The 16,228-nt window shown below is 50.6% G+C and overlaps 1 protein-coding gene across 1 annotated transcript in view; it reads right to left on the bottom strand.

The window, feature by feature from the left end:
* Positions 1–1,089: 1,089 nt before the first annotated feature.
* Positions 1,090–16,228, bottom strand: part of LOC140389035 (uncharacterized) — a 338,021-nt gene continuing 322,882 nt past the window's right edge. The window contains exons 12-13 of the mRNA XM_072473199.1: positions 1,656–1,796; positions 1,090–1,162 (exon numbers count right to left, since the gene is read on the bottom strand). Of these exons, the coding sequence (XP_072329300.1) occupies positions 1,090–1,162; positions 1,656–1,796 (214 nt within the window). The remainder of the gene's footprint in view (positions 1,163–1,655; positions 1,797–16,228) is intronic.

Raw genomic sequence — 16,228 nt, forward strand, 5'->3', positions numbered from 1 at the left:
CCCACACCCCATTTGGGTCCCCCTTCCCCTTCCAGGACCTCCAGGACCTTCCGGAGGCACCCTCATACCCGCCCTTCACCCCACCACCCTTCATACCCCCCTCAACCCTCCTTTCATGGGCATGGCCACTGTCAGGCCTAGGCCCTTGGTGTGCCACTGTGGCAGTGCCAACTAGGCACCTTGGCACTGTCAGAGTGGTAGTGCCAATGTGCCCAGATATTAGGGGAAAAGCCAGGGGGCCACCCTGTCTAGTCCTTGACCAGGGCTTCCATTGACTTGGGAGACCCCACCCAGGTGCCGGTCCACCTGGTGCACATTTTCATGGACAAGTACTAAATGGCGCTTGGCATGGGTCTCCCTGGGGAGGCCAGTAGTTGCTGGGAGCTGTTTAGATCCAGCGTCTGTACAGTTAAGTGGGCTCTTAAACCCACTTAAACATGCAACACTGGTCCCTCCCACTGATCATGACATCTTATGAGATCTGGTTAGATCTTGCGAAGCATAACTGCCATCGGGAAGCCCCAGGGATCTTCCGGCATCTACCGGCCAGTAGTTCGTGCCCTAGATTGAGTGTTGCAGAGTGGAGACGGTCATTGTTACAAAGGTGGAAATAGACGACCTTGGTGATGGAAAGGATTTGGATTTGGAAATTCAACTCGGGTTGAAGTAGAACCCCAAGATTGGATACTGTGGCCAGGGAGGGGCAGCGAATCGGGCAGGAACAAATGGCAATGGCCATTGACTTTCGGTGGGACTGGACAATCCTGGCGACAGGCAGGGCCAGACAATCCAGCCCAATGTTTTCAATCTTATCAATGCATAATTATTAGAAATTTCTGGTCATCCAGTCAGGCCAGCTGTCTGACCACACAGAGGCATCAGAGGAATCAAAAGAGATGGCAGTGAGATAGAGCAGGATGTCATTGCTGGGATTTCAGATAGTGTGGCTGAGGGAAAGTTTGTAGATAAGAAAAATATCAACATTTCTATTTCCAATTCAGATCCACAACAACACTTCACCGAGTAACCTTTTATGGGAAAAGTACAAATTCTAATGTATTGAAACAGAAGATAAGTAAGTAAGCTTTGTCAGATGTGCTCGCTCTGATCGTCATTGAAGTACGTCTTAAAAATTCCCAAATTCCCAAACCTTTTCTGGGCTCTAAAAATTAGCTTTATAAAGAAATTAAGAGAAAATGCTCCCATAAACCTTGTGAGCTATGTGGGAATTTAGAAATATGTGCACAACAGATTTTAGCATTACTAAAAAGCCTGGAGTTTAAGACATGATAACATGGTTCTTTCTTAGTTTTGCACACTTCTTGCAGTCAATTCAAAATACACTGTTACTTTATCATATTGTGTGCATGAAACAAATAGTGGCCAGGGTTTTCCAGTGCCCCGCAGTGGGTTTCCCAGAGGCAGTTTGACATTGGCTGCTGACGGGACCTTCCAATCCCACTGGAAACCATGACCATTTGGGTTGCACGGCAGCCACATCGCCGGGGAACCTGCCGCGGGGGATTGTTTCGGCAGGACCAGAAGATCCCAGATCCCGCCAGCGGGAAGTGTTGGAAAATCCCGCACAGTAGTTACATAACTTATGCTAACACTCGCCAATTACTGGTACAAGAGAAGAATTGAAAAGTACTCACGCTTCCAGAGATATATTAGAATAAGTGATTATGTAGCCAGGTACCATGTGATGACCAATAGGCATACTGGTGTTCAAATCTCCATCAAATTGAACTTTCCGCACGGATGTCTGTGGAACAATGTCCAATACAGCCCAACACCTACAAGAGAAAGGTATGAAGATTTCACTAAACCAAAAGTACTTAATTTTACCACAGTCATCTCAAACACCAATTGTAAAACCTCATGTTTCAGGCTATCTGTGTTGTTGCCTTCTGTTGCTTCCCCACTTCAGTGACTCACTATTTTGCATACCAAAGCCACTTTGAGAGAAATGGCTGAAATGGAAAGCAACAGGGGAAGGGGAGGAGAGAGTGATTGGAATAGAATGATAAGAATTCAGAGAGAGTATTGTGACACGGCAAAGAGACAGATGTAAGAGAGTTTGACAGTGTGAAGGGTGTTGAGAGAAATTCTGTTTGACTGAAGGAGAGCTGGGTTGCATAAATTGTAAAAGATAGCAAGGGTGGGTGAGAGAGTGAGGAAGGTACATGAGGCAGAAGCGAAATGTGTGAAGGCAAACATAGAGTGAATAGAAAGGGGAATGAGAGATAGGGAAAAGGGTGAGAGAGCAAAAGTGAGTGAGAGTGTTCTTGGCCTATGGAATTCCTGAGGAAGAGAGGTTGCCATTGAGGCACTGCTGAGAAATAGAATTGGTCAAATCACTTGTCACTCAAGAGTTACCAGAATCATGATGAAAAAGAGCCATGCATGTTCAGAGATCTCAGGGAACAAGAGGGGAGATTCTAAAAAATAGAGGAAAGTCTTTGAGAGATCACGAGAATTTAAATTCTATTGACAAGATTTAAGTTGCATAAACAAATGGGGTAAAATGCAAGGCTGACATTTCTGGAAATTAGGGATTATTTTGCAGGTCAGACCATACAATCACAAAATAACCAATGCTACCTGCTGAATAATTCCCATCTGATTTAAACTGGTTGTTTTGTTTATTCCAAGACAGTTCTGCTATTTTCACTGAACTAACATTCTCCCAACACTGCAGACACTCAGGAATGCTCGCAGATTCGAAAACAACTTTCCTTTATATAGTACCATTCAGATAGTAACAGGTCCGAAAGCATTTCACTTGAGCGTTGACAAACAAAATTGAACACTGAGTCGCATACAAAGTTATTAATAGAGATAACCAAGAGATTGATAAACAAAGTCCCAGTTGACCATAGGCCTGGGGGAGGGGGGGGGGGGGAAGAGAGAGAGAGAGAGAGAGAGAGAGCTGACTGGTACGCACCTCAGACGAGGGGCAAGGTTGAGACGGCAGAGCTTTCATGAATAACGTCAGCCTGTGCTGTTGGCCTCACTCTGCATCACAAACCAGCTGTCCAGTGTATTGGGCGGGGGTGGGGTGTTAAGGTACACTTTAAAGGAAGGGAAAGAGGTAGGACGAGAGATAGAGAAAGAAACGATTTACGGAATGAACTCAAGAGATTTGAGACCAGCCAGCTGAAGACACAAATGCAAATGGTGGAACAATGAAAAGGATGCGCAAGAGGCCAAAATTATCATATGAATCATGATATTTTATTCAAGAAATATATTTGCAAACCAAAGTCTGTATTGCAGTTACTTTATTCAAAGAATTCATAGATAAATTAAGAAACCAGGTTGAAAACAGGCAAAATGTAACAATCATGTACTAACAAAAATAGATAAACAAATTCAGCAGGTAACAGGGAAATGGTGGACGGTATGTTAAAGAAAGGGTAATTAAAATTATAGTGAAATTACAAACCAATGTAGCATCCTACATTACAGGCACATTAAGATACATAAAATTTCAGCATTCAAGTACTTCATCGAGGACCTGCCTCCGGGACTCGGCCACCTCCCTCTGTGTCTGCGCCACATTGGGCAGCAGCTGGGCAATGCTACGGACGTTCCCAGCCATGGCCTGCTGTGACTGGGCCACACTCAGGGGCGCCAGCTAGTTCCTCGGGCCGGCCTGCCCTCCGACCATCCGTCCCCTCGGGAGTTCCTGCTGTACCGGAGCAACTGTGTGGTGCGCACCAGAGAGTACCCAGGAGCCTCTTCACGAACATGCCCCACCCAAGTGAGTGTCTCTGGGATGGTGGAGGGTGTTGGAGATAGCTGTGATGGAAAACCAGGGTCATCCTCCAACCAGTGCTCTGGAGTCTCCTGGGTCTCTGGCGGTGGGCTTGTGTCTGAGCTGCTATCCCCGTCATTGATCGGCTGACGGGGGGCTCCAGGACCCACCCCATCATAAACAGGTCCCGCAAGACACACGAGAAGACGCATGATTAGACAGCACGCTGGGGGTGGTGGGGGTGGGGTTGGTGATGTTGTGCGGGTGGTGTGCGGGTGATGGTGGGGATGAGGGTGGTGTGGGGGTGAGGGTGCTTTTGGCATGTTGGTGGTGTGGGGGTGGTGTAGGGTGGGGGTGTGGGTGTGAGGGTGGTGTGGGAGTGTGGGGTGAGGATGGTGTGGGGTGAGGATGGTGGGCGGGAGATATGGGGGGGGGGGGGGTTGCCACATGTGCTGCAGGGAACCGCAACTCAGCAGGGTCTCACTTCCTCGTATGTGGCAAGTTCCACCTCGGCGACCTCACTTTCCTCCGGGCTACCAACCATGTCCAGGGTCCTGTGCTCTGCCACTGTGAGGCACCGTAAGTCTGCCGGTCCCCCTCCTGCACCCGGCGGTTGTGGACTGCCCTCGCCTAGTTGTTAGCCTTTGGGTGTCAATCGCAAAACCAGCGAATCCGGCACTGTTTTCCATTAGAATCGTTCATGTTCCACGTGGCACTGGTGCTGGCCCCTTAGCGGTAGCAGAATCGGTCCAGGTACGGCGGCAGTTTTTCTGCTGTGCTAGTCCATGAATTCTGCGTTGTCGTCAACACTTAGTCTCAGGAACGGAGAATCCCACCCCACATCTTTCAGATTTTGTTCAAAGTTTCTGTATTGATTACAGTGGGTTGATCATGCCCCTTTCATGTGGGGCAGTTAAATTAGTTTATCGGGGGCAGCACGGTGACGCAGTGGTTAGCACTGCTGCCTCACGGCGCCGCGGTCCCGCGTTCGATCCTGGCTCTGGGTCACCTGTCCATGTGGAGTCTGCACATTCTCCCTGTGTTACAAAGGACAAAGAAAAGTACAGCACAGGAACAGGCCCTCCAAGCCTGTGCCGACCATGCTGCCCGTCTAAACTAAAATCTTCTACACTTTCTGGGTCCGTATCCGTCTATTCCCATCCTATTCATGTATTTGTCAAGATGCCCCTTAAATGTCACTATCGTCCCTGCTTCCACCACCTCCTCTGGCAGCGAGTTCCTGGCACCCACTACCCTCTGTGTACAAAACTTGCCTCGTACATCTCCTCTAAACCTTGCTCCTCGCACCTTAAACCTATGCCCCATAGTAATTGACCCCTCTACCCTGGGAAAAAGCCTCTGACTATCCACTCTGTCTATGCCCCTCATAATTTTGTAGACCTCTATCAGGTCGCCCCTCAACCTCCGTCGTTCCAGTGAGAACAAACCGAGTTTATTCAACCGCTCCTCAAAGCTAATGCCCTCCATACCAGGCAACATCCTGATAAATCTCTTCTGCGTTCTCTCTAAAGCTTCCACGTCCTTCTGGTAGTGTGGCGACCAGAATTGAACACGATACTCCAAGTGTGGCCTAACTAAGGTTCTATACAGCTGCAACATGACTTGCCAATTCTTATACTTAATGCCCCGGCCAATGAAGGCAAGCATGCCATATGCCTTCTTGACTACCTTCTCCACCTGTGTTGCCCCTTTCAGTGGCCTGTGGACCTGTACACCGAGATCTCTCTGACGTCAATACTCTTCAGGGTTCTACCATTCACTGTATATTCCCTACCAGCATTAGACCTTCCAAAATGCATCACCTCACATTTATCCGCATTAAACTCCACCTGTCATCTCTCCGCCCAAGTCTCCAAACGATCTAAATCCTGCTGTATCCTCTGACAGTCCTCATCGCTATCTGCAATTCCACCAACCTTTGTGACGTCTGCAAACTTACTAATCAGACCAGTTACATTTTCCTCCAAATCATTTATATATACTACGAACAGCAAAGGTCCCAGCACTGATCCCTGCGGAACTCCACGAGTCACAGCCCACCAATCAGAAAAGCATTACTACTCTCTGCCTTCTATGACCTAGCCAGTTCTGTATCCATCTTGCCAGCTCACCCCTGATCCCGTGTGACTTCACCTTTTGTACCAGTCTGCCAGGAGGGACCTTGTCAAAGGCCTTACTGAAGTCCATATAGACAACATCCACTGCCCTACCTGCATCAATCATCTTTGTGACCTCTTCGAAAAACTATCAAGTTAGTGAGACACGACCACCCCTTCACAAAACCGTGCTGCCTCTCGCTAATACGTCCATTTGCTTCCAAATGGGACTAGATCCTGTCTCGAAGAATTCTCTCCAGTAATTTCTCTACCACTGACGTAAGGCTCACCGGCCTGTAGTTCCCTGGATTATCCTTGCTACCCTTCTTACACAAAGGAACAACATTGGCTATTCTCCAGTCCTCCAGGACATCACCTGAAGACGGTGAGGATCCAAAGATTTCTGTCAAGACCTCAGCAATTTCCTCTCTATCCTCCTTCAGTATTCTGGGGTAGATCCCATCAGGCCTTGGGGACTTATCTACCGTAATATTTTTCAAGACGCCCAACACCTCGTCTTTTTGGATCTCAATGTGACCCAGGCTACCTACACACAAATCTCCAGACTCAACATCCACCAATTCCTTCTCTTTGGTGAATACTGATGCAGAGTATTCATTTAGTACCTCGTCCATTTCCTCTGGCTCCACATATAGATTCCCTTGCCTGTCCTTCAGTGGGCCAACCCTTTCCCTGGCTACCCTTTTGCTTTTTATGTACGTGTAAAAAGCCTTGGGATTTTCCTTAAGCCTATTTGCCAATGACTTTTCGTGACCCCTTTTAGCCCTCCTGACTCCTTGATTAAGTTCCTTCCTACTTTCCTTATATTCCACACAGGCTTCGTCTGTTCCCAGCTTTCTAGCCCTGACAAATGCCTCCTTTTTCTTTTTGACGAGGCCTACAATATCTCTCGTTATCCAAGGTTCCCGAAATTTGCCGTACTTATCCTTCTTCCGCACAGGAACATGCCGGTCCTGAATTCCTTTTAACTGACATTTGAAAGCCTCCCACATGTCAGATGTTGATTTACCCTCAAACATCCGCCCCCAATCTAGGTTCTTCAGTTCCGGCCTAATATTGTTATAATTAGCCTTCCCCCAATTTAGCACATTCACCCTAGGACCACTCTTAACTTGTCCACCAGCACTTTAAAATTGTGGTCACTGTTCCCGAAATGCTCCCCTACTGAAACGTCTACCACCTGGCCGGGCTCATTCCCCAATACCAGGTCCAGTACCGCCCCTTCACTAGTTGGACTATCTACATATTGTTTTAAGAAGCCCTCCTGGATGCTCCTTACAAACTCTGCCCCATCCAAGCCCCTAGCACAAAGTGAGTCCCAGTCAATATTGGGGAAGTTGAAGTCTCCCATCACAACAACCCTGTTGCTTTTACTCCTTTCCAAAATCTGTCTACTTATCTGCTCCTCTATCTCCCGCTGGCTGTTGGGAGGCCTGTAGTAAACCCCCAACATTGTGACTGCACCCTTCTTATTCCTGATCTCTACCCATATAGCCTCGCTGCCCTCGGAAGTGTCCTCCTGTAGTTCAGCTGTGATATTCTCCCTAACCAGTAGCGCAACTCCGCCACCCCTATTACATCCCCCTCTATCCTGCCTGAAACATCTAAATCCTGGAACGTTTAGCTGCCAATTCTGTCCTTCCCTCAACCAGGTCTCTGTAATGGCAACAACATCATAGTTCCAAGTACTAATCCAAGCTCTAAGTTCACCTGCCTTACCCGTTATACTTCTTGCATTAAAACATATGCACTTCAGGCCACCAGACCCACTGTTTTCAACAACATCTCCTTGTCTGCTCTTCCTCAGAGCTATACTGGCCCTATTCCCTAGTTCTCCCTCAAAGTTTTCACCTTCTGACCTATTGCTCCGGTACCCACCCCCCTGCCATACTAGGTTAAACCCTCCCGTGTTTAACAATACTCGCGGCCAGGATATTTATGCCTCTCCAGTTTAGGTGCAACCCGACCTTCTTATACAGGTCAGACCTGCCCCGGAAGAGCTCCCAGTGGTCCAGATAATGGAAACCCTCCCTCCTACACAACCTGTTTAGCCACGTGTTTAGCTGCTCTATCTTCCTATTTCTAGACTCACTGGCACGTCGCACAGGGAATAATCCCGAGATTACAACCCTAGAGGTCCTGTCTTTTAACTTTCTGCCTAGCTCACCGAACTCCTGCTGCAGGACCTCATGCCCCTTCCTGCCTATGTCGGTAGTACCAATATGTACAACGACCTCTGCCTGTTTGCCCTCCCCCTTCAGGATTCCCTCTACCCGTTCGGAGACATCCTGGACCCTGGCACCAAGGAGGCAACATACCATCCTGGAGTCTCTTTCACGTCCACAGAAGCGCCTATCTGTGCCCCTGACTATAGAGTCCCCTATGACTTTTGCTCTTCTGCGTTTTGACTCTCCCTGCTGAACATCAGAGCCAGACATGGTGCCACTGCTCTGGCTGCTGCTGTTTTCCCCTGGTAGGCTATTCCCGCCAACAGTATCCAAAGCGGTATACCTGTTCGAGAGGGGGACAACCACAGGGGATTCCTGCGCTGACTGCCTGCCCTTCTGGTGGTCACCCATCTCTCTGCCTGCACCTTGGGTGTGACCACGTCTCTATAACGCCTATCTATGACGCTTTCCGCCACCTGCATGCTCCTAAGTGCATCCAATTACTGCTCCAACCGAACCACGCGGTCTGTGAGGAGCTGCCATTGGTTACACTTGCTGCAGATGTAGTCGACCGGAATGCTGGAAGTGTCACAGATCTGCCACATCTCACAGTTGGAGCACTGCACCCCGCTGAGTGACATTTATACACTAATTAATTAATTTAAAATAAACACTTGAATTATTGTTAGATTGAGTTACAATTAACTGTATGGCCCTGACGCTAGATGTTTTTTACTGTAAAATTAAATGCTAAATACCGATCACTGCCCTCAGGTTTAGTTACTCCACTATCTAGTTAATCAATTAGATTTGTTTTGCAATATAATTTTTTTCCCCAAATTTAACAGATTCCCAACCAGCCAATCAGGTCAGAGTTTTACTGCTTGCGTGGGTTTCGCCCCCATAATCCAAAGATGTGCAGGGTAGGTGGATTGGTCACACTACATTGCCCCTTAATTGGAAAAAATTAATTGGATACTCTAAATTTAAAAAAAAAAAAAATTTATTGCTGCCAAAGGTAGGTATTGACACTGATTGTGGGAAATTCATAATTGGAGCAGGTCTCTAGAACCGGCCAATGCAGGGTTGTTCCCAAGTTTAAGACCATTGATGCCTTGTGAAATCTCGGTCTACTTCTTTGTTTTCCAGATTACTGCACATTTTACTTAACTTCATAGAATTTAAAACTGTTTTTTAAAAATAAATTTTGAGTCCTTAATTCATTTTTTTCAATTAAGGGTCAATTTAGCATGGCCAATTCACCTACCCTGCACATCTTTGGGTTGTGGGGCGGAACCCACGGAAAAGCGGTGAGAATGTGCAAACTCCGCACGGACAGTAACCCATCGAACCTGGGACCGTGAGGCAGCAGTGCTATCTAGTGCGTTACCGTGCTGCTGTTTAACTATATGTAATAACATAAAAGCAAATGAATACATAAAAGCACAAAGTGTACAACTTGAAAATGAGAACTGAATTGCACCTGTGAGCCCAGATCCAATCACGCCTTGTTCTAAAATGCCATTTCAATGGCTTGCAACAATTGGTACTGACTCCCCCACCTGCAGTGCCACGAGAGAGGCTGGATAGTGTCATTGTTGTCCTTTTGAAGACATTGACTCCCTATCCCCTCCTTTGAAGTGACAAATATTTCTCCCAAAATAAATAAAATATTAATAAGTCTTTTGGGTCAGGAGCCCCATATTAAGGTCAAGTAGGGGTCCCAACCTACAGTGCGGTGTTACTAAGCAGTGTTTCCCGAATTGCCAACTGGGGAATCCAATTGGGGACAGCCAGTGGGCTCTTGAAGCTGGAGGGCCAATAGGAGGACCGCTATCTCGGAAGGAGTTAGACGCAGATACGGGGATGAGAGGATGCCTCAAACCTGAGGTACCCTCAGAGCAATGATTAAAAAAAACTTTTCAATTCAAAAATGGCCACATATGCCAGGTTAGCAGTGTGGAGGGTAAAATAATACTTAAAATAAAAGTGGGACATTGAATCACTTGCAGTTTTGAGGCTCAGGCAATGGAGCTTGTGTCTGTCAAAAAGGCCCAGGTTGGCCTGTGACTGGTGTTGCAGGCAGGCAGGCAAGGACAGCTCAATGGCTGCTGGGACTGCTGGGTCACACGGACGAAACTGGTATGTTCCTGGCAAAGTCCTATCGGCCTCTGATAATTTGCCACAATTGGCCATTGATGTGCCATCAATTATAACAAAGACGAGTTGTGGAATAAAATTGTGGCTTTAATAAGCTAAACGAGAACCTGCAGGCAACTGATCCCGAACAGGGCAGGGCCAGAGGTCGGCCACCTTTATACAGAGCCTGAGGGGAGGAGCTACAGGCAGAGCCAGCAGAGACAACAAACAATATATACAATACAGTAACAGTGGTTTGCCACAATATATATAATACGGTAACAGTGGTTTACCACATTCACCCCGTGTTAAAAAAAAAAGAGACTGGCGGGGGTGAAGTGGACTTAAAGATCGAGTCTGTCGGGTGCTTTGACATTCCGCCGCGAACGCCTCAGTCCCGGCTGTGGTGTGGGCACTGGTGTCGAGACCTGCGTGTCCGGGAGATGGTCGTCTTCTTCTTCGTCCAGTAGTTGAGTCAGTGGAGAGGGAGACGGTGTAGGGGCGGGGGTGGTGATGATGGTCGCTGGGGGACCTGCGGGTGCCAAATTCCGAAGGGAGACTATGTCCTGCCACCCGTCATGGTGTGCCATGTCGGCATATTGTGGGTTGGCATGGAGGAGAAGAACCCTTTCGATCAGGGGATCCGATTTATGACTCCTCGCATGCTTCCGGAGGAGGACGGGCCCTGGGACTGTCAGCCAGGACAGGAGCGAGACCCCTGAGGTGGACCTCCTGGGGAAGGCAAATATTCGTTCGTGAGGGGTCTCATTGGTGGCATTGCACAGGAGCGACCAGATAGAGTGGAGCGCATCAGGAAGGACCTCCTGCCAGCTGGACACTGGGAGACTTCTAGACCGTAGGGCAAGAAGGATGGCCTTCCAGACCGTCGCGTTCTCCCTCTCCACCTGTCCATTTCCCCGGGGGTTGTAGCTGGTAGTCCTGCTTGCGGCGATGCCCTTGCTCAGCAGGAACTGACGCAACTTGTCACTCATGAAAGAGGAACCCCGATCGCTGTGGATGTAGGTGGGGAAACTGCATAAGGTGAAGAGACTGTGCAGGGCCTTGGTGACAATGGCCGAGGTCATGTGAGGGCATGGGATGGCGAAAGGGAAACGTGAGTACTCATCAATAATGTTGAGGAAGTACACGTTACGATCAATGGAGGGGCGGAGCCCTTTGAAGTCGATGCTAAGGCGCTCAAAGGGGCGAGAAGCCTTTACCAGGTGCGCTCTGTCGGGCCGATAGAAGTGTGGTTTGCACTCCGCGCAGACCTGGCAGGCCCTGGTCATGGTCCTGACCTCCATGTTGGAGTAAGGCAGGTTGCGGGCCTGGGCGAAATGAAAAAAATGGGTGACCCCCGGGTGACAGAAGTCATTGTGGAGGGCCCAAAGTCGGTCTACTTGTGCGCTGGCACATGTACCGTGGGATAGGGCATCTGGGGCTCATTGAGCTTCCCAGGTCAATACAAGATATCGTAATTGTAGGGGAAGAATTCGATCCCCCACCTCAGGATCTTGTCATTCTTGAACTTGCCCCGCTGTGTATTGTTAAACATGAAGGCAACCGACCGTTGGTCAGTGAGGAGAGTGAATCGCCTGCCGGCCACGTAATGCCTCCAATGTCGCACAGCTTCCACAATGTCTTGGGCTTCCTTTTCGACGGAGGAGTGTCGAATTTCGGAGGCCTGGAGGGTACGGGAGATGAAAGCCGAGGGCCTGCCCGCATGGTTGAGGGTAGCGGCCAGAGCAAAGTCAGACGCATTGCTCTCCACCTGGAAGGGGAGGGACTCGTCTATTGTGAGCATCGTGGTTTTGGCAATATCTGCCTTGATGCGGTTGAAGGCCAGGCGGGCCTCAGCCGTCAGGGGAAAAATGGTAGATTTAATGAGTGGGCGGGCCTTGCCGCATAATTGAGGACCTACTGGGCATAATAGGAGAAGAACCCCAGGCATCTCTTCAGGGCCTTGGGGCAGTGGGGGAGGGGAAGTTCCAGGAGGGGGCGCTAGCGGTCGGGGTCGGGCCCGAGGACCCCGTTTTCCACCACGTGGCCAAGGATGGCTAAGCGGGTTGTGTGGAAAACGCATTTCTCCTCATTAACGTGAGGTTAAGGAGCTTAGCGGTGTGGAGGAAATGTCGGAGGTTAGCGTCATGGTCCTGCTGGTCATGGCCGCAGATGGTGACATTATCCAGATACGGGAATGTGGCCCGCAGCCTGTACTGGTCAACCATTCGATCCATCACTCATTGGAAGACCAAGACCCCATTGGTGGCGCCGAAGGGGACCCTGAGGAAGTGGTAGAGGCGCCCATCTGCCTCGAAGGCAGTGTACTGGCGGTCCTTCAGGCGGATAGGCAGCTGGTGGTACGCGGACTTCAAGTCAACAGTGGAGAAGACTCGATACTGCGCAATCTGATTGACCATATCAGATATGCGGGGAAGAAGGTACGCATCAAGCTGCGTGTACCGGTTGATCATCTGACTTTAGCTTATTAAATTGATGTGCCATCAATTATAACAAAGACGAGTTGTGGAACGAAACTGTGGCTTTAATAAGTGATGCACGATCAATGACCACTAAAGCGAGGTTGTATAAACTAGATGTTTCCCCCAGCAGCTCAGGTACAGAATGAAGGCTGCTGGGGCAGCACGGGCTCTTATACCCCGCCTAGCAGGGCGGAGCTACCATACAGCTTGACCAATAGGAAGCATACAATATCTACCAATGGTGTTCCAGCATTACCAGGTACCGTAATACCTCTACACAGACTACCACATTCACCCCGTTAGAAAAAGTCTAGCGGGGGTGGTGGCCTGATACTACAAACATGGCAACGTGGTAGAATTAGTTATGGAGGTACCGTAATACCTCCGTTCATCATTTTGTAACTATTCACAATTCTATTAACTATTTACAATTTATGATTTAAATTTACAATTTCAAATGAAGCAATCAGTCGATCGGGAGCCCTGGTCGTCCTCTGTGATCGTTGGAGCTTCGGTGGTGACTCCGGTGGAGGCTCGGGTGTCTGTGACTCCGGGAGCGTGGCCTCGGCCTCTGTGGCAGCTTCGACACCCCTCGACGGCACTGGTGGGGAAAACGGTTGACCTGGAAAGGGAGCGCCTGCGGGGTGCGTCGGTGGGTGGGGGGGCCTAGACGGGGCCAGCGGAAGGACCAATCCTCCTGTAAGGTGCCCTGGTGGGAGGGGGAGGGTGGGACTGGTGGCTGGGGTGTGCGTAGGGCTCCAGCGGGCACCAGGTCTCGTAGGGAGACCGTATCTTGTCGGCCGTTGGGGTACGCCACGTAGGCGTACTGGGGGTTAGCGTGGAGAAGATGGACCCTCTCGACCAACGGGTCAGACTTGTGCGCCCGCATTTGTTTTCGGAGCAGGATAGGTCCGGGAGCTGCCAGCCAGGTCGGGAGCGAGGTCCCAGAGGAGGACTTCCTGGGGAGACGTTTGTGAAGTGTCTGGTTAGTTGTGGCACAAAGCAGTGACCGGATAGAGTGGAGGGCATCCGGGAGGACTTCCTGCCAGCGGGAGACTGGGAAATTCCTGGACCATAGGGCCAGTAGGACGGTCTGCCAGACCATTCTGTTCTCCCTCTCTACCTGTCCGTTACCCCGGGGGTTGTAACTAGTCGTCCTGCTTGAGGCAATGCCCTTGCTGAGCAGGAATTGACGCAGTTCGTCGCTCATAAAGGAGGACCCCCTATCACTATGTATGTAGGCAGGAACCCGAACAGTGCAAAGGTGTTATGGAGGGCCTTGATGACGGTGGTTGCGGTCATGTCTGGGCAGGGGATGGCGAATGGGAACCGGGAGTACTCGTCAATCATGTTCAGGAAGTACGTGTTGCGGCCGATGGAGGGGAGGGGGCCTTTGAAGTCCATGCTGAGGCGTTCAAAGAGACGGGAAGCCTTTATCAGGTGCGCTTTCTCTGGCCGGTAGAAGTGCGGTTTGCACTCCGCGCAGGTTTGGCAGTCCCTGGTGGCTGTCCTGACCTCCTCGAAGGAGTAGGGCAGGTTGCGGGTCTTGATAAAGTGGAAAAAGCGAGTGACCCCCAGGTGGCAGAGGTCTTCGTGGAGGGCGCGGAGGCGGTCCACTTGTACGGTGGCACATGTGCCGCGGGACAGGGCATCAGGAGGCTCGTTTAGCTTCCGGGACGATACAAGATCTCGTAGTTGTAGGTGGAGAGTTCGATCCTCCACCGCAAGACCTTATCATTTTTTATCTTGCCCTGCTGTGCATTATCGAACATGAAAGCAACCGACCGTTGGTCAGTGAGGAGAGTGAATCTGCTGCCGGCCAGGTAATGCCTCCAATGTCGCACAGCTTCAACTATGGCCTGGGCCTCCTTTTCTACTGAGGAGTGGCAGATTTTGGAGGCATGGAGGGTACGTGAGAAGGCGGCCACGCGCCTGCCCGCTTGGTTGAGGGTGGCCGCCAGAGCTACGTCAGACGCGTCGCTCTCGACCTGGAAGGGGAGGGACTTGTCGATGGTGTGCAACGTGGCCTTTGCAATGTCCGTTTTGATGCGGCTGAAGGCCTGGCGGGCCTCTATCGACAGGGGAAAAGCTGTGGATTGGATCAGGGGACGGGCCTTGTCCGCATAGTTGGGGACCACTGGGCGTAGTAACTGAAAAACCTTAGGCAGCGCTTTAGGGCCTTGGAGCAGTGAGGGAGGGGGAACTCCATAAGGGGGTGCATGCGCTCAGTGTCGGGACCTATAACTCCATTTCGCACTACATAGCCGAGGATGGCTAGGCGGTCGGTGCTAAACACGCATTTATCCTTGCTGTATGTAAGGTTAAGGATCTTTGGAGGAATTTTCGGAGGTTGGTGTCGTGGTCCTGCTGGTCGTGGCCGCAGATGGTGACATTATCGAGATACGGGAATGTTTCCCTTAAACCGTACCGGTCAGGCATTCGGTCCATCTTGTGCTGGAAGACCGAGACCCCGTTGATGACACCGAAGGGAACCCTTACGAAGTGATAGAGCCGCCCATCTGCCTCGAAAGCAGTGTATTTGCGGTCACTAGTGCGGATGGGGAGCTGGTGGTAGGCGGGTTTAAGATCCACCGTGGAGAAGACCTTGTAATGCGCGATCCTGTTTACCAGGTCGGATATGCGGGGGAGAGGGTACGCGTCCAGCTGCGTAAACCTGTTGATGGTCTGACAGTAGTCGATGACCATCCCATGCTTCTCCCCGGTCTTTACCACCACTACTTGAGCTCTCCAGGGACTGTTGCTAGCTTCAATGACTCCTTCCCTCAGTAGCCTTTGGACCTCTGACCTAATAAAGATCCGATCCTGGGTACTGTATCCTGGTGGCGACGGGTTTGCAATCCAGGGAAGGCGGGTCGACCTGAAGGATCGCGAGGCCGCAGACAGTGAGGGGTGTATAGGGCCGCCAAATTTTAAAGTTAGCCTTACCGTGTCGAGGTGTATGAAGCTCTCCGTGCTCCCAGAGTCTGTTAGGCAGGACGTCTCGTGCCCGTTGATAAATACAGTCGTTATAGCAGTTGAGAATGTTCGAGGCCGGGACTGATCCAGAGTCACCGAGGTTAATCGCAGAAGTTGAGTGTTCTCTTCGGGCAGTGTGTGGTCAGCCGAGCTGGGGTCCTGGGTGACCATCCAAGATGGCGGCTCCCATTGGTCGCACATGGCTGGGGGTGCACAAAATGGCGGCGCCCATCCATCTAACGTGGCATCCGCGGGACAAGATGGCGGCGCCCGTGGTCTTCACGTGGCCCTGGATTACCAAGATGGTGGCGCCCGCTGGCCGCACGGGAACTGTGGAGAGGTTTGTGGTGGCGGTCCGCATTCGCCGCCGGAGACCGCGGCAACCGCATGGGCCTGGCATACCACCACAAAATGGCCCTTTTTACCGCATCCCTTGCAGGTGGATGCGCGGGCCGGGCAGCGCTGTGGGGGTGCTTGGCCTGCCCGCAAAAGTAGCAGCGGGGCCCCCCAGGGTTGCCAGGCCACCTTGCAGCACAAGCTGCGGAGGGGTTCGCGCTGCCCAGG

Source organism: Scyliorhinus torazame, chromosome 14, assembly GCF_047496885.1.
Source record: "Scyliorhinus torazame isolate Kashiwa2021f chromosome 14, sScyTor2.1, whole genome shotgun sequence".
NCBI classification, from domain to species: Eukaryota; Metazoa; Chordata; class Chondrichthyes; order Carcharhiniformes; family Scyliorhinidae; genus Scyliorhinus; species Scyliorhinus torazame.